Source organism: Psammomys obesus, unplaced genomic scaffold (genome assembly GCF_907164565.1).
Source record: "Psammomys obesus unplaced genomic scaffold, mPsaObe1.curated_primary_1811, whole genome shotgun sequence".
In the NCBI taxonomy this organism is placed as follows: Eukaryota; Metazoa; Chordata; class Mammalia; order Rodentia; family Muridae; genus Psammomys; species Psammomys obesus.
The window spans coordinates 1,895,492-1,917,834 of record NW_026596234.1 but is presented as its reverse complement, the minus strand read 5'-3'; the positions used below and the strand labels follow the sequence as shown (position 1 = coordinate 1,917,834).

General features: G+C 47.7%; 1 protein-coding gene across 1 annotated transcript in view; it reads right to left on the bottom strand.

Moving 5' to 3' along the window:
• Window positions 1-22,343, bottom strand: part of Taf4 (TATA-box binding protein associated factor 4) — a 71,958-nt gene that overhangs the window by 8,969 nt on the left and 40,646 nt on the right. The window contains exons 5-16 of the mRNA XM_055595915.1: window positions 21,312-21,434; window positions 18,478-18,597; window positions 17,631-17,753; window positions 15,741-15,830; window positions 15,063-15,308; window positions 12,298-12,445; window positions 10,223-10,337; window positions 8,309-8,478; window positions 7,857-7,987; window positions 6,694-6,819; window positions 5,729-5,785; window positions 5,199-5,318 (exon numbers count right to left, since the gene is read on the bottom strand). Of these exons, the coding sequence (XP_055451890.1) occupies window positions 5,199-5,318; window positions 5,729-5,785; window positions 6,694-6,819; window positions 7,857-7,987; window positions 8,309-8,478; window positions 10,223-10,337; window positions 12,298-12,445; window positions 15,063-15,308; window positions 15,741-15,830; window positions 17,631-17,753; window positions 18,478-18,597; window positions 21,312-21,434 (1,569 nt within the window). The remainder of the gene's footprint in view (window positions 1-5,198; window positions 5,319-5,728; window positions 5,786-6,693; window positions 6,820-7,856; window positions 7,988-8,308; window positions 8,479-10,222; window positions 10,338-12,297; window positions 12,446-15,062; window positions 15,309-15,740; window positions 15,831-17,630; window positions 17,754-18,477; window positions 18,598-21,311; window positions 21,435-22,343) is intronic.

Sequence of the window (22,343 nt, the reverse complement as noted above, 5' to 3'; positions counted from 1 at the left end):
GTCAAGCCTGGCAGAGCTTTCAATAAAGGTTCACAGCTGTCAGCAGTTATGTCCAGATGTCTGCCTCTGCCCCACCACAGGGGACATAGGGCTCTACGACACTTCAGCCTGAATGACAGAATCCAATGCTTTATCAAAGAATGTATGTGAACCCAAATGAGAATATTTTATAACTGACCCACTCTCTTCAAAGACTCATGGTCATGAATGAGCTATCACAACAACAGAGGGACAAGCTTATCTAGCATGTGCAAGGTCCTTAGTCAAATGAGCCTAATGCTACAAACAAAAACATGTAATAGTACAAAACAAGCTAAAGACACTAAGGAAAATAAGCATGAAAGAACAGTATGAATTAGAATGAGCAAAACTTAGAAACAAAATTTAGAAATAAAGTTTCATTTGAAAAAAAAAAAATTCAAAGGCAGGCTGGGCATGCTTAATCCCAGCATTCAGGAGGCAGAGGCAGATGAATCTCTGAGTTCAAGGCCAGCCTGGTCTAAAGAGAGAGTTCCAGGACAGCCAGGGCCACACAGGGAAACCCTGACTCAAAAATTAATTAATTAATTAATTAAATTGAGGTAGAAAACAGTAGCAAATGCTTGTAATCCCTGAACTTGATAAGAAGGGTGGGGTGAATTTAAGGTCATGCTCAGACACAAAGCAAATTCAATTCCAGTCTGGACTGCAAGGGCCATTGTCTGAAACAAACAACAAACTCACAAGCACAGGTAAAAAAACAGGAGACTCCAAGGAGACAGGTATGTGTATACACAGGTGGGTGTGTATACAAGTGTGCATGCAAGGCCAGAAGCTGGTGGTCACCTTATCTGAAACAAGGTCTCTCACTTGCTGTCTCAGCTATACTGTTAGTCAGCAAACCCCTAGATCTCTCCCTCTCCAAGTGATGGGATTATGGGCACACACTAAAGCACCTGATTTCTTATGTGGACGCTGGAGAGCCAACTCAGACTCATGCCTGTGTGGCAAGGATATTGTCTACTGAGCCACTTCCCCAATCATCACCCCTGCCCATGAAGGAGGCTCAGATATTAAGAAGAAAGAAAAAGGTATATAGGGGAGACACAAAAACAGCCAAGATTTCTGGCAAAGACACTGCTAAATACAAACCTGAAGCTGACCACAGAAAGAACACCCACCAGAAAACCCATCTAAGATGGCAGCTCCTGTAGAGAAAAAGGCAGAGGACACAAAGAGAGGGTCACCACCCCCTGACAGAACTCTGTACCAGAGAAAACCTGTACCAGGTGCTGAAGGCCATCAGGACAGCAAGGAAGCCAGATGCAAAGCTACTGCCTTGCCTCTTGGAGAGTACTGCTCTGGAGACTGCGTCAGGTCCAGGGAGTGGAGACTCAGCACACCAGAACTGAGGTATTAAACAAAGCCTCACTCAGGGAGGAAGGGAAGGAGGAGGATGAGGAGGGGGCAGCACGGCACAGTGCCAGTTGTTGGCAAGGAGAGGATAGCACAATGAAAACTGGGACAAAGACTAGGACAGCTAAGAGAAAACTCCTGCCGTCCACAACCGTGGCAACTGCTGGGACAGCATCACTCAGTTCTCTGGTAACTCGGCCACGAAGAACTAGGGCTCTTTTGCTCTCCCTTCTCTGGTCTCCAAGCCAGTATATCCAAGACAAGTGCTATTAATGGGAAAGACAACCACATCATCTGAGAGAGTAAAACTCTGTCCCTCTGAATTTAAATTCTTTAATGTCCAGGAACTCTAGCACCCCGGTCCCATTTTTTGTGACCTTCAAACACCACTTTCTAAAGGAATGAGTTTTTTCCAGTCTGAAAGGCCTGAAACATCCAGTGCCACACTGCAGGAACATTAAATAGAAAAAAATCCAGTCTCACCTTGCCATGAGAAGAAACATGCACAAACACACACATGCGTGCAAGCATAGCACAGACCTAAAACCACTTAAACAGGCAAGGGAGACCACAGGATATGGGCTGCATAGTAGAGGGAGCATCATGGACTTAAATTTCTTCAAGTTGTGATCATCAGGATACATTGTTTCTGGAGTACAGTGTCAGGGACTAAGAAACTAGGGGAAGAGGCAAGACACAGGAACTTCTCAGGCAATTGGCAAAGTCCTAACCCCTGAACCAGGAAGTGAGTTACCAAGATTTACATCTCAGGATAATTCAGCAGGTCCCAAAAACAACCAACAGAAAAAGTTCACGAATGTCTTCTAACTCCCCCAAAGTTTTACTCACTTCTTGTCCTCATTTCTGGTGTGGGCTTTACAGGCCTGCATACGTGAAGGCCAGACCGACCTGCCGCAGGTTCTTACTGACAAGCTTTGTACAGCAGAACCAGCCTGGGCTCCTGCAGCCAGCCACTTCTGTCTTTATACCAGCCAGGGCCCTAACTGAGAGCCAGGAATTATATTTTCTTCTAACTCACTTAGGAATAAACCTAAATTCACATACAGCTCAGATAACACATTTATATAAAGATTCTAGCCTGGGTTTTCTTCCTACCTCACACCCAGACTTTCTTCCTACCCTTGAACTGAGAGGTATGCCCCTGAACCTCTAGGGACTTCTCACCAAAGCAGAGTCTACACATCAAAAGAACACTACCCAGGGAGTCATGGCTAGCACTAGAGCCAGGGATGGGACTATAGTTCTAGGCAGGGACAGCACTGCCCCAGAGTCTACCTGCACACCTCCACAGCAAGACATAACTGTCCAAGCAAAGCAGACAGCTGTTTCTTTTCTTTTTTTTTTTTTTTTGCTTTTTGAGTCAGGGTTTCTCTGTGTAATAGAGCCCAGGCTGTCCTGGACTCACTCTGTAGACCAGACTGGCCTCGAACTCACACAGAGATACCTGCCTCTGCCTCCCAAGTGCAGAAATTAAAGGCATGTACCACCACACATGGCCAGACAGCGGTTTCTATGGGGATAAAGATAAAACAAACAAAAAAGGTCAGGTGGCAACACAAGGGTTCAGCTGAAATTTTAGACAAGCCCCTCCCCATGATTAAGGGTCATACTCCATTACGACTCCTTCTAAAATATCCAAAAGCCACAACAGTAAGGGGTGCTTGTTGTTAGATTTGGGGGGGGGGGGGGGGAGATGCCCTACCTCTCTACAGAGCCTTACTAACAAAATACATAGCAAATGAGCCACTGACTTGAGTGGCTGCTGAAACAGTCTAGTCCAGAGTCTTCGGAGGAAAACCAGGAGCACCCTTAGCTCTCATTCCAGGGTGTATTCAGGCAACAGTCTTCTGATACATAATAAAACAGGAAAAGTAGTCCACGACTGAAGGAGAGCAATGAGGAGAAACTGAGGCTGTGAGGCAGGCTTTAATATGTATGCTCAAAGACTTAAAGATACAGCCATCGTAAAGTGGTAGACAGGGCAAGTCTGCCTGCCACTCATTAGTTAGACGCTTGCAAAGAGCCTATAAACCAGTTGTGATGGAAGTTTTCATTTCTTTAAAAGCTCAGTTATGTTATGTGAGTATGTTTTTGTTTTAATCCCAAGTATGGGATTTTAGTTTGGGCTTAGTTTGTCCAAAACTGATAATTGCCTCCTGTAGGACATGGTCTTTGCCAGCTCGTAATAGCCTGCCTCGTGCTGCACGGAGAGGGGCATGGTCGACAAATCTGAGAGATATAAATAGGAGAGCCTGGAGAAAGCGTTGGGTGGCAGTTTAAGGAAAGAGTAGAGGCTGAAGGTGTGGATATTTAGAACAGACAGGCAGAAACACTTGGGGCACAGCAGCTTGGAGGAGACTGCTGGCTGTGTTTGCTATTGACGGAGATTGGTAAAGGCCCCCAAAGAACCCATTGATCCAAACAGCCAATAGAAGTAAGGGGTTTGTGCCCTCTCTCCCCATAACCTTCTTTCTCCTACCTAGGGTTGGGGGGTTGGGAGAAGCTTTAAGGAACCCCAAATAGAGTTTAAAAAAATGAACACAACAACCAGTGGCTCTAAAACCTTCCTAACACTGCAACCCTCTAATTCAGTTCCTCATGTTGTGATGACTCCCAACCATAAAATACTTTTGTTGCTATTTCATAACTGTAATTTTGCTACTGCCATGAATTGTAATGTAAACATCTGATATGTAATCCTCAAGGGGGTCTCAACCACAGGTTAAGAACTGCTGCAGTAGATGCTCTAAAACCGAAGTCTGCATTAGTAAATGAAAATCTCACAGGACTTAACACCAGCAGGGGCTGGCACAGCTCCCAGCTGAACAAGGAGCATGACCCAATCTGAAGGGCAGAGAGGAAAACTACTAATGAAAATGAGCACAGGCTACGCCACAGCCTAGTATGTGAGCAACTGGAGATCATGACGAAGACAGGTGGGAAGAGAAACAACCTGAGGAAACAATGGCCAACATGTTTCAAATGGACTGTAAAGCACAGACCCACATGTGGCTCTAGACAGCTCTGCACATGGAAGCAGGCTCAACACCCAGAGACTGAACCTAACACAAGAAAACTTCATAAAGAAAGGTCTCAAGTGTCAGCAGTCAGACAAGACGCACTCCATGCAGAGCTAAGGATAGGAATCACAACAGGTCTGCAAATAAAAGCAACACAACACCCTCTTAACACCCGAGAACTTTATAACAGTGAAAAATCTCACAGATGAAAATGAAGCACGCCTAATTCAAGCAAACATCATCAGAGAGGCGGATCCAGAAGCACACACCAGCCCAGCCAGCCTGCAAGCCATTGTGAGTAGTGATGCACAGACCAAGGTAAGAGAAAGAAGAGGGCAACAGTGATGACAACTGGTAAATACAGAGGGTTGCTACTATACTCTTCTGAAATTCAAATAACAACCAATGGTTTAAAGCAAAAGTAACCATTAAGGCAGCATATAAAACACTCAGACTTTGGGCTCAGGAAACAGGTGGCTACTTCTCTGGTTTATACACCCTGCAGGTCTCCTCACACTGTCCCCACCAGAGCAAACCCTGAGTTCCTCCCCATGCTTTTCAAAGTTTGCTGAACCTCAGTCAGAGCCAACCATGTGAACATGTGTTTCAGCTCATGTGATATGAACAAAAAGGCAACTTGAACATCAAGTGTCAAATTCAAAACAACGCCTCTACAAAGACCAGGAGCTCCCACTGGCTACCTAAGCAAGGCTCTGTAAGCTCTACATGCCTTCCAGACCTCAACCCCATGTTCTGTTGTACCTCTGCTCCCGATCCCGGCCCAGCACAGTCCACTTTCCTCTTTTTCCTGGGCCCAATTGCTGCCAGTGCCGTGAGGTTGGCATCTCGCTGTCGCATCTGTGCCAGCTCCTGCTGCTGCATCTACATGATGGGAAGGAAACAAGAGCTATTGTTGCTTGAGAGTTCTTACTGCAAATGCAGCAGCAGCTATCAAGAACCTTCTGAGTTTCCTAAGTTACAACTTCTTTAAAGCTGTGACTTTTAAAACTAAGAACATATCTGTAACCAAAAATATTTTGAATATTTTTAAAACAGAAGCTTACCTTAAAATGCTCAGAAAATTAGAAGTACAAGTTTAAGGAGCCTAACCTCACCGAGAAGTCACCAGAAACTCTCTAGCCAGATGCAAGCTGCACAGGAAAAGCCTGTGGTGGCGCTGGCCGCCTGAGAGCTCTAGTGAGCAACAAAGCCCACATTCAGGCTTTCTAAAGTAATCTCTTTTCTTCTGGGCAGAGCATGAACATGAGCTGCAAATGCAGTGAGAAACTCACCTCTTTTGCTTTCTGCTTCAACCTTAATTGCTCTGGGTCTTCTTGTCTGGATCGAGACTATTTTGAAAGAAAGAGAGAAGGAAGAGTCATGCCATCCATGAGCATCACGGAGCCAACACCACTGTATCCAACCTGCAACAGCACTAAGCCAGACAAGTGACACAATTCCTGCTAATTTTATGTTTACATTCAAAACATGAAAGTTTAGATTACATAGCATGAAAAAAAAAAGTCAACATTAGTCTCCAGATGCAATAAGACAGAATCTTAGCCACACAGCTACCAGTTTGTCATATGCCTGACTCAGTGTGCCCTAAGAGAGCCAGGACACTGGGCTCAGGGGCTAGTAAGGGCTGGTATTCAGCTCTCACTCCTCCTACTACACAAAAAGCTTGGCACTAGAATTAATATCTCTAGATGACTCTAATAATAAATAAATAAGGTTCCAACTCTTAGCTCTGAATGCTCTAGACCAAAGGACCATGTGAACTCATAGCCATTCTGCAATGTTGGGGAAGGCAAGGTGTCAGAATCTCAAAAACACCAACACCACCAAGCATAGTGATACACACCTTTAATCCCAACACTTGGAAGGCAGAGGCAGGAGGATCTCTGTGAGTTCAAGGACAGCCTGGTCTATACAGTGACCAGAGCTACATAATGAGACCTTGTCTCAAAAAAAAAAAAAAAAAGTAAACTAAAAGAAATTATTAATTGATGGATTGAATGGGAGACCCACATCACTTACATCAAATCCCCAACTGGAGTACATCCTCCAGCAGCTGAAGTACTCCACAGGAGTCAAGCTTCTCTCCCACCTATCCAGCTCCACTTACGACACCTGTTCTTCTACACCAGTCAGAAACACGGTCCTGAGTACTGGCAACCCAATGTGCCAGATTAGTGTGTCAGGAGAGGATGACTGCAAGCTCAGGCCTGAGACCTGAGAATAGTGTTTAACTTGCCTTTGCTGCCCGCATCAAGATCTCCCTTTCCTGCTCATCTTTCCTCTGCTTTTCAATCTGATCGAGCTGTTCAAAGAATTTGAGCTGAGCCCGGACATCACTTGCTTGCTCATATCTGTCGTCATCCTACAAAAGAAAAGAACAGTGAAAATGCTGCCCACAATAAATATGGAATTTCAGCAAGCATAAGCATGCATTGCATAGCTGGGCAGTCTGCGCTCGGCTCCAATGGGGGCTGGCAGCTCTTACTTCTCACTCCAGATCGTACTCTCACAAGGACGGGAAGTCTCATGAGTTACCAGGAGTTCCACAGAGGGTTCCATCTGATACACTTTGATATTTTAAAGAGACATTTAAGCCCTTCTTTGTACAAGTGTTTGTTTATTTATTTGTTTATTTGTTTGGTTGGTTGGTTTGGGTTTTCTGAGACAGCGTTCCTCTGTGTAGTCCTGGCTGTCCCGAACTCACTGTGTAGACCAGGCTGGCCTCAGACTCACAAAGATCCACCTGCCTCTGCCTCATGAGTGTTGGAATTAAGGGCGAGCACCACCACATCCAACTTTAGAAGTGTTTTTAAAACTGACAGTTCACCATAAGATACTCTGAAGGCACAGACACTGACTCCAGAGTGACATCTGTACAACTGCTCAAGACTTATTTTGCCTGAAAAGTCTCTTCATAAACAGGGCCACAGCTGGCTGAGAGCCTGTAGTTTTCACACATGGATCAGGAAAGGACCAGGCTGCAGGTACTGAGCACTTTGGATGGAGTAAGAGTTAAGACTCCGTGATTTCCTAAGCTGACAGGCTCATGTTCCAAAGCAGGAGGCCTGCAGAGCATTCTGGTAGAGCCCCATCCCTACCTTCCCAGCCCAGAGGCAGGAGCCCCTCAGCAGTACTTCGGGGAGTGAGTGAGTGAGTGAGTGAGTGAGTGAGTGAGTGAGTGAGTGAGTTGAATGAGTGAGTGAATGCATGCATGCATGCATACATGTGAGAGAGAGGTGTGTGTGTGTGTGTGTGTGTGTGTGTGTGTGTGTGTGTGTGTGTTATGTGCACGAAGCTGAGACAATGAGCACAGAAACAACCTGGAAATTAAGGCCTCCATCAGCCCCCGAGCAGGAGCTGAGAGCACAAACATTCTCCCCAGGAAAACAGACCCATTACCTTATAAGAGAAGTTTTTCTGCTGAGCCGTTTCAGATATTTTTTCTACAAGATTCTGCAGCCTTTGCTGTGTGGCATGAGACACATAACTCACTACATCCGGATGCAGTTCCGTGATGCCGTGCTTTTTACCTGCAGGCCATGCAGAAAAAGAGCACTTTATGGTACTTACCCAGATTTCTTCTTCACCATGGTACTGGCTTCTCTCACCCACTAGTTACTGCTTTGTACAATCAAGGGCAACCTAAGCAGGACAGCAGATGGTCACTGCCCACCCTTCTCCTACCTACCAGTGCAGCCACCATGGGTGAGCCCAAGACAAGGCAGAGGGCACACTCACCTACAGCCCCTGCACCCAGAAGTGCTCTAATGAGTCTCATCAGGATCACGGAGTACATCAGACACAGATGTGGACACTGAGCATCCCAGAGGCATCATCAGGTGCAAACGTACCTATTTCCAGTATCCTCCTCTGCAAAGGCGCGGGGAGGAGGAAGGTGTCGTCCTTACAGGATCGAGTCAGTGTCCCAACCAACTCAGAGTTTGTGGCCAATATTCTTGCACTTTCTTCAGATAAGTTCACTCCAGCCATTGATGCAACATCATTGATGTCGTCATCATCCCTGAAAGGAGAACAGATCATTTTTATCACATAAGAAAAGTTACAGCTGACTGACACGATTCCAATTCAGTGGTAGCTTGCAAGGGGCAGGAAAGAGCAAAAGGCACTGGGACACTGACACATACAGGTACTCCAGCCCCCGTGCTGGCTGTGTCCTCTTGTCTGAAGGAATCTTGCTTCCTTGTGTGAAAATTTAAGTGTTCAAAGGCAGAACTGTGTGGAGTCATAGCTGTGTGCCCACAGTCCATGCTATGCCTTGAGAAAACAAAACCCAGAACACCATTGTTGCTTTGAAAACTTACTGGGAGAGAAAGGTGAACCAGCAGTACTTTTTTCAGAGATGGAGGAAGAACACAAAACTCATTCTGAGCCACCAGAGAACAATGCCAGACAGATCCCAGACATGTATTTGCTTGTGCTTCCTGGATAGGAGCACCACGTGAAGATGCCCCAGCAAAAGGACTTGTGCACAAGTGGCCACTGTCCGAAGACCTTTCTCTTCAGTGGGGAGGTCTACATCCAGCAACAGGGGCCCCAGTGTCCCTCAATGAACACCCCTCAGCCTCTCTTTGACACTTACGCCCTTGGCACAAAATCAGTAATAGGATGACAGCAGAATACCCTCCTTGCAGCCTGACTCTTGGCACGGCTCCAATGAATCATAACTACCCCTTTGAGCCCTGCTACCTGCTGCTGTGTGCACTCTGAGAGCGTGTGACACCCCAGTGCTAACCAGTATTTTGGAGGTATCCTGAAGCTGTGAACATACTCAAACTTCCTACTGCTTACAAGTTAATCAGCAGCTCACTTCTGCTCAGGCTTGTCATCCTGCCCTACTTGATTCAGTGCTGACCATCCACATAGTGTATCCCAGTCTGGGCTATAGGAAGGAGCCATATCCTGACAAGATTAGGTGGCCACAGCTCACCTTGTCTTTTGCTTGTTCCCACTCTAAAGAATTCTCTTCTCTGAAGAGCCCCATCCCACTGGCCTTATACTGGAAAATGGCCTCTGGTGGGTAAGATCTAAGTGCAAGGCTCTTCCAGTAGACCAGTGGGAATTCTAGCGTCCACTGCAGTCCTGAGCATGCTGAGACCAAGGCTGCTGCTAACTCTAGCTTTCCCACATGCCCTATCTTTAGCTCCCTTCATCAACTTTAGCCACAGCACCTAGAAGCCTGTACAGTGATGTATATACACCTAGCCACTATCCTATCCATTCAGTGTCCTGTCCTGCTCTGCCTGGATGCTCCTTACTCTACAGAGCCAATACAGCTCTATCCAGCCCCATTTGATAGCTTTGGGATGAAGAGTCTCCATGAAATTCAAACACTCCCATTTCCCAGTCACAGCGAAGGTCATGTTATGGCCTCTGGTGCATCCACACAAGAATCCCAGGACACAGCAATGTCCATGAAGGCTGTTCTGTTCATCAAGAGTCAAAGTGAGCACACAGAGTAACGAGGGTAATCTGTGCTACAAATGATAGTGACTTTGGGGCACTGTATTGGTATCAAGTCAGCTGACCTGCTCTCCATTCCTGCACAGGGCATGAAGCAAGCCTCCACTGCCGCACTCACGTCGGGAGCCCACACTGACAGATGTGTGGTCAGAACCAAGAAAAAGAAACAGTCCTGAAGCAGCCAATGCCAAGAACTAATAGGGAAGACCCAGCAGTAAAGTCCACAGATAGCCTGAACCCCCCTCCCATGCTTTCCCGAAAGTAAACGGGGCTTCCATCCTTACCGAAAGGAGCCTCCCCCCGGCTCCTTGAGTTTGTTTTTCTGTGCAGCGACTGCTTGTGCAGATACAGTAGAAAGGGCTTTGGTTCCAGGTAATACGGTGGGTTTCACCACGGGGACTGCAAAGTCAAAGACACAGTGGAGACCAGACAACTGTTACCAGAGGCCTGATGCTGCTGGATCACAAGCCCCAGGGAGAAACTGCCATCTCCTTACTCGTCACAGTAACATTCACAAAACTCTGAGCTCTAGGTTGTATACACATTTAAGTTGCAGTCGTTGGGCTGCTCGGTGGTTAAGTGCTGAGACTGCTCTTCAGAGAACCCACGCTCAGCTCCCAGCACTCCTATCAGGCAGTTTGCAACACCTGTAACTACAGCTCCAGGGACCCAAGGCCCTCTTCTGAACTCTCTGGAGGCGCTTGTACTCACACACACCTGGTCATACTGCAGAGAATCAGAGACTAACCTGCTCAGCCCTAAATGGGACCATTTTTACTACACCCTTTCCCCTTAGGAATCATCAGAGAAGGAGGGGGTAGAAAGACTCTAAACGTGAGAAACTGCAGAAGACTGCTTGGAAACAGTGTTTTCCAGACATGGCAGGGCCCCTTGCACATATAAACTCAAAGCAGCCATGTTTGCCTATACAATATCTGCTAAGATCAAGCCCATTAAAATCCCAGCATGGGGGAAGGGATTTCAGTGGTTAAGAGCACTTCCTCTTCCAGAGAACCTAGGTTCAATTCCTAGCACCCACACAATGGCTGACGCCAGTTCCAGAGGCTCCAACACCCTCTTCTGGCCTTCAAGAACACCAGGCATGCACTTGGTTTATAGATATACATGCAGGTAAAACACTCATACACATGAAACAATAATAATAAAGTTACTGTGGTGTTTTTTGTTTTGTTTTGTTTTTTAAGTCCTAACATGGATAGGGGGGAGCTCCTAGCTGAGGAACTCTGGGAGTTGATATCGACTGAGGGTGGGATGTCAGTCCTCTCCAAGGATGCACCCCTGGACAGTCTGTCCACGCTACAATGGACAGAACTAACTCATGCACACAGCCTGTACCAACAGGACTCAGAAAGACAGATGTGGTGGAGCACACCACTAATCCCAGCACTCAAAGAGGCAGAGACAGGCAGACTTCTGTGAGTTTGAGGCCAGCCTGGTCTACAAAGGGAGTCCAGGACAGCCAGGGCTACACAGAGAATGACTCCTAACAGAGACTAACAGTAAACAGACATATGGTATGAGTCCAAAGTCTCGGCTAGGAGACTGAGGCAGGAGTTCCTGGCCAAGGCAACACAGTGAGGCTGCCCTGGAAATGGAGGGGCGGGGGTGGTAAGTAGGTAGGTATTGTTACAATCTAAAACCTAAGTCGGCTGGAAAGGAGCTGATACAGAGTTGCATTTCAGAATAAACTTTACTGTGAGGGGCCCATAGCCAGGCTTGAAGTGGGAAGGGCCTTAGAAGAGACAATGTCACACCATAGTAGCATGATGGGGCCTTGAAGGGAGAGAATGCCTTCCATTCAAACCTCCAAAACAAAGCAGGTTTCTGGCTTTTTATAGGTTTTTTGAGGGTGGGAACAGCATTTATACCACACAACCTAGACTAACCTATGTGCCGTGAGGAGGCCCTGAAAGGCTACTGCACAGTTTACATTCTGTAAACTCTGGGAAAGGGGGTGAGAAGGAGAGAAGGAAGGAAGACAGAGGAAGAGAAGGAACAGAGGGAGGGAGGAGGGGAAGGAATGAGAACATGCAGACCACTAACGCAAGGTGTGAGAGGGTATGAGAGTTGCAGGGGGTGTGGCCTGACTGCTAGGAGAACAAGAAAGGCAGCTAGAAGGTCTGTGATCTAATAGAGCCTAACACTGACAATCCTATATAATCCAGGTAATTTAAAAACCACACAGACAAGGGCAATGGCTGCACAACTTCGTAAATGAAGTCACTAGTGGTGTGCATAAATGAATTTTATCGCAATGATTAAATGAAATCAAGTACCGTCCCACAACTGGCCATTTCCGGGAATAGCCAGCCCTGGGTGGCAGCAGCCGGGGCCTCACCTGGCTGCAGCTGGTTCAGTTGGATCTGCTGTGGTGTGGTGAGCATGATCCGGCTGTGAGGCTGCCGCAATGCGACCATGGGTGTCTGCGTCAAGGTCACCTGCGGGGGCCGGATCAAGGCTCCAGGCTTCGGGGGCTGCTGGATCACCTGGGGCACAGCCAGCACAGTGCATGAGCACACACACACACACATCCTGGGGGCTACCACACTGACCCCTGAAGCCAACTATTTGCTTCATCAGTGCTACCCCAAACTTGCCCTGCCAGAAGCTCCAGGAAGTTCATTCAGGTGTACACTTCATTCCAAATCTAAAAGCCTGGCTCAACTAGCCCTACCACAAGCCTCTACACAGAACTTCAGAAGACTCAGACAAAGACAGAATGGCACCACACCAGGCCACAGCACAGCAGAACAAGTACATGGGATACATGATACTGAAGACCTGAACTGGACCCACACACATCCTAGAGGGAGCAGCAAACCCCACAAGAAACATGGACTTCTCCCAACCCATTAGCAGAGCAGCACTGTTGCCTAATGGACCCCGCCAAATGACTTATTTCTATTCTAAGTTTTCTATAAGATCAGGTTACATTCCTATTGTGAACGTGGATCTCCAAGTCCTACCCTGAACTTGGTTCTCTGTCCCAACACAGCCTTGTGCCCCTCATCATTCTCTGCACCATGCTTGGCCCAGAGGTGCTTGGTCCTTACTTCAGGGCCTGCTCAACTCGCTGTCCTGCATGTTGTCCTAGGCTTACAACAGGGATCCAAGAGCCCATAGCACTGGATGTGCTCTGGGTCCTGCCCACAGGAAGCCTCCAAAGGCCTGACCATAAATGTCTGGGCTAGAAGCTTTCCTGTAAGAATTCTAGTTTTTGTAAAAGAGCCTGCTTCTGTGGCTGGTGGTGTAACACAGCAGCACAGTATCCTAAAGGCCTTCTAAGATTTGACCCTCAACTCTGCTTTAAAAAAAAAAGTAGGGGTGTGCTTTCATTGGGCACCACATGTAACAGGACACTTGCAAAGGACTGAGGTTGAGGCCTGCACCAGAACTGTCTCTGCAACAAAACATGGTGCTCACACCACAGGATGGGTGAGCAGCTCAGGCTAGGGCTTTCCACTGAGAGCCACTAAATGCAAACACAGGCAAAGCAGCCCACTTCCATGAGTTCTGGGATCCTCTGGCCTCAGGCCCAGGCTTGCATGATGCTGACCTATCTGCCTCAGCTGCACATACAGGCACAAGTAGAATTTCTGAGTAGAGGTAGGGGATCAGGACAGTACACAGCAATGACCGGGTGGTTGGACATACCACGTTCACATTTATGAAAACAAACACCATTGTTCTAGCTTCATTTCAGATGCTGTGATCAAACACCCTGACCAAAAGTAACTGATAAAGAGATTTATTTGGCTTATAATTCCAGGTCTGTCACTGCAGGGAAGTCACAGAGGCAAAAATTGAGACAAATGGTCACACCACATCTATAGTCAAGAGAAACAAATGAGGCCCTGTTGCCTGCTTGCTCCCTTCTGTTCAGCTTGCATTCTTTGCTGTTTCATGGCCCAGTGCCCAACCCATACTCAGGGTAGGTCTTCCTACAACAATCAAAAATCAAGATGATCCCCACAGACATGCCTACAGGCCATTCAGATCTCATTAACAATACTCTTCCCAGATGATTCTGGATTGGACCAAATTGACAGCTAAAACCAATACAATAGAAGTGATGGTTCTACGTGCAATCCAGCACTCAAGCCACAACTGATGATACAACTGACAAGACCATGCACCAGAGGCCAAACCCTTACACAGAAAGCAAATCCTTCCTCAAAACTGCCCTCTAGGTAAATCAGTGAGCTGATCACTGAACAGGACAGTTCCCTACTTGAACTATGTGAAAGCAAAGGACACAGTAATCCTGCCCCAAGAGAAACCCTACTCATGTGGTTTCTCAGCCTGCTCTGGACACGAGGTTTCCTCGCTACCAACAGAATGAAGACAGAAGCAAGTTCTATCAGAGCAGAGGAGTCTGTCCTCCTCAACACCCTTCTCCCATACAGCACTGTGCTACCTGTAACACAGGTATATTAAGATACATTTACAATTCCAACCACCTGTCAACCATCCCCCACCACCCAGTGCTGAGACCTCATAAATGCTCTATAACATTTCACTATACAGCCAGGCCCCTCTAGAAGTTTGCTGTTTTAGGTGTGAGAGGCTATGCTGTTAATGGCAGGTGCACTCTGAATGCAACTCACAGTGAAGAGCTCCTGCCTCCAGTAAAAGAATACAAATTGAACAAAGCTAGATCCACCTGCCAGCAGCCCTCAGCTTCCCCTGAGCACTGGCCAGACTGCACTATTGCCACCAGCCCTAGCTGTACCCTCAGAAGGCAAAAGCCTGACTGATCCATCTCCTACCCCAATCCCAAAGATTTGAACATTCAGGCATTACTCAAAAGTCCAGAGTGCATCCTAAGAGACCCATTAAACACACTGTGCTCATGTACAGAAAACCTATACGTGAGCCAACCTGCCATAAGTGAGCCAACAAGTTCACTTCATTCTACGAAAACACCAAGTCATGGGCCTCAACCTCCAGCTCATACGTTAACCACTTAAGAGAACAACCACACATCTTTCCAGCAGGAGCTTCCTTGCCTGCTCTTTCCAGACAGGGGCTCCGAGCCAGGGCTGGTGAGTTAAGTGGCATGGTGGCTGGCAAGAGCACCATGCCAGGCTCGCGCCTTCATACCAGTGGTGTGGGCGGTGCCTGCTTGCCAACGCCAACCTGTGTGGGCTGAGTGAGACTGATGACTGGAGGCTGGAGGGCACTGGTCACAGAGGCGGCTGTCTTCCCAGCTGTGCGCTGCACCGAGCTGCTCAGCACCACAGCTGTAAGTGCAGTGGTAGCCTGCGAGGCAGGTGGCTGCTGCTGCTGGCTCTGCTGGATGAAGGCCGCGGAGTCTGGCGTCAGCTGTCTCAAGGCAGGTAAGCTCCTCTAAGGACAAACAGACATGTAGGGTCAGTCACAGTGGAGCGCAAATGCTGCCAGTGTCTTAAAAATTCAGAAGCATAAACCTTCACAAAAGCCTTGTGGCTAATAACACTCTGTACACTCTAACATCAGGTATTAATCCCCCACCTATCACTCAACTCCAAACATGCTTATTAACCAAGACTTTCTTTGTAAGAACTGGCTAAAATGTGTTTCAGAAACAAAATGCATCTCCAAGATGTACCAACACCATCAAGCTTACTCTGGAAGCAAACCCCTCCCCACAGGGAGCACTGGCCAGAGCGGCAACACCACTCAGGGCTCAGCTGCAAAAAAGCCAGTTGTAAACAGAAACCTGACATGCTGTCCCAGGCATGCCAGGTAGACACACCCACCCTGACTGGACCACATTGCTGCAGCACAAGAGTCAGTTACCTTCAGGAAAGGCACAAGGTAAGGTTGAGGTGAAGAGTTCAACTCTCGATACAACCTGCTAGTGAAATCTTCTGCTTCAATTTTCCCATCCTGAAAAGTAAACCACACTGACACTGCAGTGACACCACAACTGCCGTGACACATTTCCACACAACTTCACAGCACACAGCACCACACTGGTCTGGCCCTTCTGACAGCGGACTGTGTGTCATATGCTACTGCCCGGTTCAACACATGCAGATCCCAGATGCGTGTGTGTCTGGTGTGCCCTTGGACCCTGAGCAGCAGCTGCTGAACATGTCTCTAGCTGGCCAGTTACAGGTCCATGTTACCAGCCTCCCACAGGTTTCTCACTCAGTGTGTTTTCACTTGGGGAATACCAGGCGCTTACCCAGTGCCAGGCATTTTGTTAGGAAACAAATGAGCTATGGTACAAAGTGCCAAGGCAACACTTTAGCACAGCCCAGTCAAGAAGTAGTGCACCTGTCAGCGGAGACTGGCACTTATACCTAAGAGTCCACCAGTAAGGCACACGCAGTCGTCTTACACATTTGGGAACCCTTGTGGAAACCAGAAAACCCCTAACATGGTTGAGAACTACAGCAGCCTTCTTCCATGAAGCAGGCACCTGAAGCGGGACAGAGGCCTAGCCATGCTGCCATAAAGAAGGGTATCCCAAACTACTACAGCATCTGTCCAGGGCTTGCAAAACCTGGATAAGGCAGCAGCAGGCACAGCAATGGTAGACTACTGACAGCAGGTTTATGGCAGCAATCTGTGCCTTTAGAGTAAAAAGCTGGATTTCAAGCTGGCAGGGGAAAAGAGATGCCATCAGTGTCACCAAAGCACAAAGCATCAACAGCTGGCCTGTGCAGCAGAGGAGCAGCCACCCTCACTGGGCTCTGAGGAGGGCTGAAGTGGCCAAGGTGAGGCAGAAAGGCTGACAATATTTCTTATCCCAGGAATGGTGTGCACTGTGGGCTGTTGAGCCCCTGTTTGACTGATGCAAAGGCCAGAAGGGGCAGCCTATGAAACAAAAGGCCACAAGAGTCATGTAAGAAAAAGCTAGGAGGGCCCCAGGGCCCTGCGGAAAGCTGGATGCAGCTAAGGAGTGAACAAGTGGGAAAGAAAGCACTGGACAAGGATGGGGCTTTGCTGACATCAGAGCAGTGCAGGGGGCAAACCTCTGCCTGGCCTGCAAACCCCTTACAGACAAAAACGATGAGAAGTACAGAAATGAACCAACCAACAAACTCCATCAGCTCAAAACCGAAAACCACAAAATCCCTATGCTTCCTGATCAAAGAAGAGGGTGCTTTAGGTTAAGAGGGACAGAGTTAGAGAAAACACGAGGCAAGGAACCCAGTTCAAATGGTGACACAAGCAAGCTACCAAAATAAACATGGGACATCCAGGGACAAAGGAGCAACAACAAATGGCAGAAGCCAGTTCTGTACATCAGTAACACAGGCACCTTCTCAGCAGCTTGGGCAGCAGAGTGGGCGGTGCAGCAGAGACTACCTGCTTACAAACTGGAGTAAAGGATGCTACCTGTTTCCTTTAGTTTTAAAGGGGAAGAAGAGAAGGCAGGCTGCAACCTTAAGTAGCACTGCTCTGTGACTCTCAAGCAAAGGCAACTGCTACTTAGGGGGTCTTTTAACCTTCCTCCTAATGCTGGCAGGTCTCCTCAGGTGACTCATCTAAATGTAGTAGGAATGGTGGGGTACACTCAAGCCAAGCTATCCACACACCCTCGAAGTGGTGCACCCTGCTCCCTCTCCAGGTCCTTCCACAGGATCTCCCCTGTCCACCCAGTCCCCATGGTAGGCTGAGCTGGGGCTGCAGGTCACACACCATGCTCTGAGGCAGAGTTCCACCTTAGTTCCTTACCAATAAGTTTTGTACTAATTCTTTCACATTAGCTGCTGTCTCTGTAGACTGTTTACCAGAGGAAGCCAGTTTTATTAATGTAGATAGAAAACTTTTACATTTCTTCACATTTTCCATAGTTTCCTGTATTAAAATAAAAAGGTATAAGTTACAGGAGATTTCATCACAGCATCTCATTGCAGTGAAATGTGTACAGGTTTTTAAAACATGTACACTTAGCATTTAAACTTCTTTCAAGAAACATGCTACTTCTTGCACAAACCAGAAGGTTCTTAGAAGGGTAATCAGCCACTCTGAGGACACCAAGCCTGCATCTCTCAACCCAGTAGCTCTCTTCTAGGGAAGGCTGCATCTGCCAAGACTCTGCCCTTATATCAGGAGCAGAGGCTGCCGTCTGCCTGCCTAAATGTGCACAAGCAGACTAAGGTCCAGGCAGCATCTGTAAAGGTTCAAAAGTCCTTGGCAAAGAACACACACACAAGTTAACAGAGTACGGCCCCAGCTTGTGTAACGCTGCTGGTGCATCAAGGAAGCAGTGCCATGAACACAGACACACTGACGGCCCAACCCCAGGTGCTCGGCAGCTACCTGTATGTGGCTTCCATAGGCATTTGCAGGGTCTAGATCCCAAGCAGGATGCTGAGGGCCCTTTCCTACTACTTCTCAGTGGTTACCCCATAAGGGGAAGGCAGAGCCCAAGGTCACATGGGTCCCCTCTATGTCACCAGTGCTCTTGGTTGGGTTGTGGGACCCAAAACATTCTCAAGCCCTTTTGTATACAGCTCTACTTCCCCACTAATATCAATGGGCTGGCTCTGCCCCTAGGGGCCCAGAAGGGAGTCCTTACCGTGGCAGCTGTGGAGGTGGTGCTGGCCCCGGGGACTGTTCGTTGAGGTGTCCCTGTCTGAACAGCTGTGGCTGTTCCAAGTGAGGCTGTCTGTGCAGAACCACCCAGAACCAGCTGAGGCTAGAAGAGTTCAAAACATAAGGTAAATGCATCTCTCAACCGCAGTACTAGTCCAGGGAAGTACCAGCTTCTGAAGAAGTAAGGAGCTCAAATGTCTGAACAAGTCCCAGTTGTCACACCTCCTACAGCCAGATGAGGCAGCCAAGGGCATTCCTGGCAGACCCACACCTGAGGACCACAGTGATGACAGGTAGATGTATTCGTATCTGCAATAAAACATGATGGACTTGAACCTATCACTGTCAAGAATCTGTGTCAGGTGGACAGCTGTCACAGAGACAAGCACAGAGGACTGGATAACACCATGAGCTCCCAACTCAGAAGCTACTCCTGAGAACACTTTAAGCTGTTCACAGAGCCCTGGCTACAAAGCAATTGTGGCCTTCAAGCACACAGAAGCCACTACAGGGTCTGTAGTGGAAACAAAAAAAGGGAAGGGCCTCCACTCCCCAGGACTACTTTACACTAATGTCTTCTGCTTTCCAAAAGTGAGTCAGAAGCCACAGCAAGTAGAGGTACATGTACAAGGGCTGGGTCACCAGTACTGGCCCAGCTGTGAAAAGGTGCTGCTTGTCCAAACATAAGAACATTTGCAAAGCAAATGGGCACTTAGATGTGAAATGACTTAGATTCTCCAAATCCACTAGTCCTTAGCCCCTTTCCCAAGATTTCTGCTTTTCTTGAATAATCATGATGAAATATCGACTGGTTTTTAAATTAGTACCTCTCCAATTTATAAATCTAGCTGCTCACATTTCCTCACTCCAGTTTTTTTAAACACTAACCCCAATATCAGAAGGCAGGGAGCTTCCTGAGAGCAAAGCCTTTGAGTACTCCAGCCACAGATGCTCATGAGGGTGCTGCACAGCTCTGACCCACTTCCAGGTCTCTTGGCCCTCAAAGTTACCCTACAGCCGGTGACAGATTCAGGGGTGATAAGTGTCTCCTTATAATAAGTATGCACTGCCACTGTGACTGGAAACCACCAAACAAAACATCACATGAAGATAATATGCAGAACAAACCAAGAGGCTGACTCAACAAGCCAGGAGTAGCCAAAACACCAGAGACCCTTCTGACCAAGTTTCTTTCACCTTAAAATTTCATTTCTCAGCCGACTCCTATGGGCCTAGGGAATCAGATCTCATCCTGACTGAAGACTGTGTCCACCTACTTCAATACATGTCATCACTAAACACGATACACAGCTACCATGAGCTTCTATGACCTTCTAGAGGGCACTCATCAGAAATGCAGATCCTTTCATCAGATGCGGACAGCACAAGTTCCCCTCAGGAAACCCCAGACCTCCTAGACTCCAGCTTCTGAAACACTGAGTTCTCTGCTGGCTTACAGCTCCCTGGGACAAACTACTCTCCAGGCTGTTCTTATTCCCCACCACTGCCCCAGAACAGGGAGCTGAACTCCAAGATTTAGAAAAGCCCATGTGTGGGGCTGCCCTGCAGCCCATCACCTAGCTCAGGCTCCCACTGGGATGTAGGTACAGCTTATGCAGTAATGGTGCAGCTAAGACATAAGTGGGCACAGCACTGATGCCCAGTATGGCAAGAGTTTCATTGCAGATCCAAAGCCCTACACTGTATGGCTGCTCATAAACACAATATCAGGAGCCTTTGAGGCTCTTTTCTTCCCACCTGCTCCCAAATGACTGTCCAGAGAGAGAGTTTCCCTAAACAAGTTTGCCTCCCCAGCCAATGATGTCTTCCCTGACAAGAGTCTCCCTCATCAATGTGTCTTCTCTGTCTAGGAATGTCTTCCATAGTCAGATCTCTCCAAACATGTTATGTCTTCTCTGCTCAGGTATGTCCTCCCTGAGCAGCCCCTTTCCCCACTTGACATGTGCTTTGAGCTCTGCAAAAGAAGAACCTCTGACATATAAGCTCCTCCTGTTTGTGTTGATGATCAAGAGCATCAACCTGTGCCAGGTAAGGCCAGTATCTGCAGGACACTCTCCCCTGCTGCTACCTAGAACACTGCTTTACAGACAACTCCTAGCACTCAGGAGACAGAGGCAAGAAGAGTATTACAAGTATATGCCAGTGCAGTCCACACAGCAAGTCCCAAACCAAACAGGTTACTTCCTGGGATCCTAGCTCAAAAGAGCGGTGGAAAAAGAGGAAGCAGAGGAAGAGGAGAAGGCGGAAGAAAGAGATGGAGGGAAAGAGAGAGGGGATGAGGGGAAAGGGAAAGCCCATCTTTTCTAGGTTTGTGCTATGAGCAATGGGCCACAGGGGGGCAGTGTGGGCTGGAAGCCACAAGAGGCTGGAGTGGCCCCGGCTAGGAAAGCAAGACCCAGCTCACCTACAAACTTACCATGGGAAGGTGAGAAGACATCCTGCACACACAGCAGTCGCACTGCCCCTGAGTATGTCATGGGTCACAGCACAAACTCTCCTCGCTACAGATTTTCCTCAAAAATGCCCTGAGTCCAGTGTCAGTGAGGTGACATTCCTAGTTATACTTTATAAAGAGCTTTTGAATGTTGCTAATACTAAACTGTTTGATTTTTAAGGAAAAAGGATGTAGCCTGCATTCAGACACAGTGAAATCATGTTCTTCAGTGACCACCTGCATCCTCAAATTTAACCTGGTTTCCAATAGTAAAAGTCCTGAAGCCTAGTCTTTGCATCAAAGCAAAAGCAGGCATTGCCAGCCAGGCCGCCCTACCAATGCACCAGGCTGTATCCTCTTACCTGCACCCCAGGAGAGCGTTGTAGGGTTGTAGTGGGCTGTACCGTAGTCGTCTGGGCCTGAGACACTTGCTTGATTATGGTAGTTGGGGTCACCTGCCGTGCAATAATAGGTGTTCCTGGAGCCTGAAAAATAAATTAGGAGTCATCTAAAATGAGCTACAATAAGTAATATATGCGTGTGCGCAAACATCACACTCACGCGTAAATGAACTCCCAAATACATACTAGTGCTCTCAAGTAATCCACAGCTTACTGTTAACCCACAAGAAAGTCATCCTATGCCCAAAACTTTCTAGGCAAAAAGAAAAATGTATAATAAGAAACTTCTCATGAAAAATCCTAAAAACAGATTCTTTTTTTTTTTTAAAGCGAAGTCTACAAAATGCCATCTTTTAAAGCATACATCTGGAAACCCCACTGTGTCAGTGCTCTTAGGGTGACAATGGCCTGCACTGAAAGTGAAGGAGATGCCCTGGTCCTAGCCACAGGCAGTATGGGGAAGGCAGGGGCTGACCAGGAGGAGTCCTGAGGCGGCTACAGAGAAGCTGTGTGAGTAGAGATGCAGAGGTCAGTTGGAGAAGCACAGCCCACCGCCAAACAGAACCTTCAAAAACAGTCCACATGCTTCCTACTCAGGACACAGAACACTGCAGAGGTGCTCAAAGAGGTGCTCTATGTTATTTCCTATGTGGGAGCTCTGCCTATCTCCAGCACACACAACCCCATCTACAGGACAGGGCACAAATCCAGAGAGAGCTCAGAGCTATCAGGATTACTGCCTGCCATCTCTTTAGTTGCCAGCTATCTCAGGAAGGCACTGGACAAAAGCAAGGACACAAAAGCATAACACAGAGTGTACTGGCAGACCCAAGGGCTTGTGGTGCTGGGGATGAGAGGGTACTGCACTCTGGGACAGCACAGCTTGGCATCAAGACCTATGACCTCAAGGCTTGGGAGCCAGGGTACACCTGTATGGCCTTTGCTCTGCCCTACTGCTCACTCTTGGTACTACAAGCATCCTCAGTCTTCATG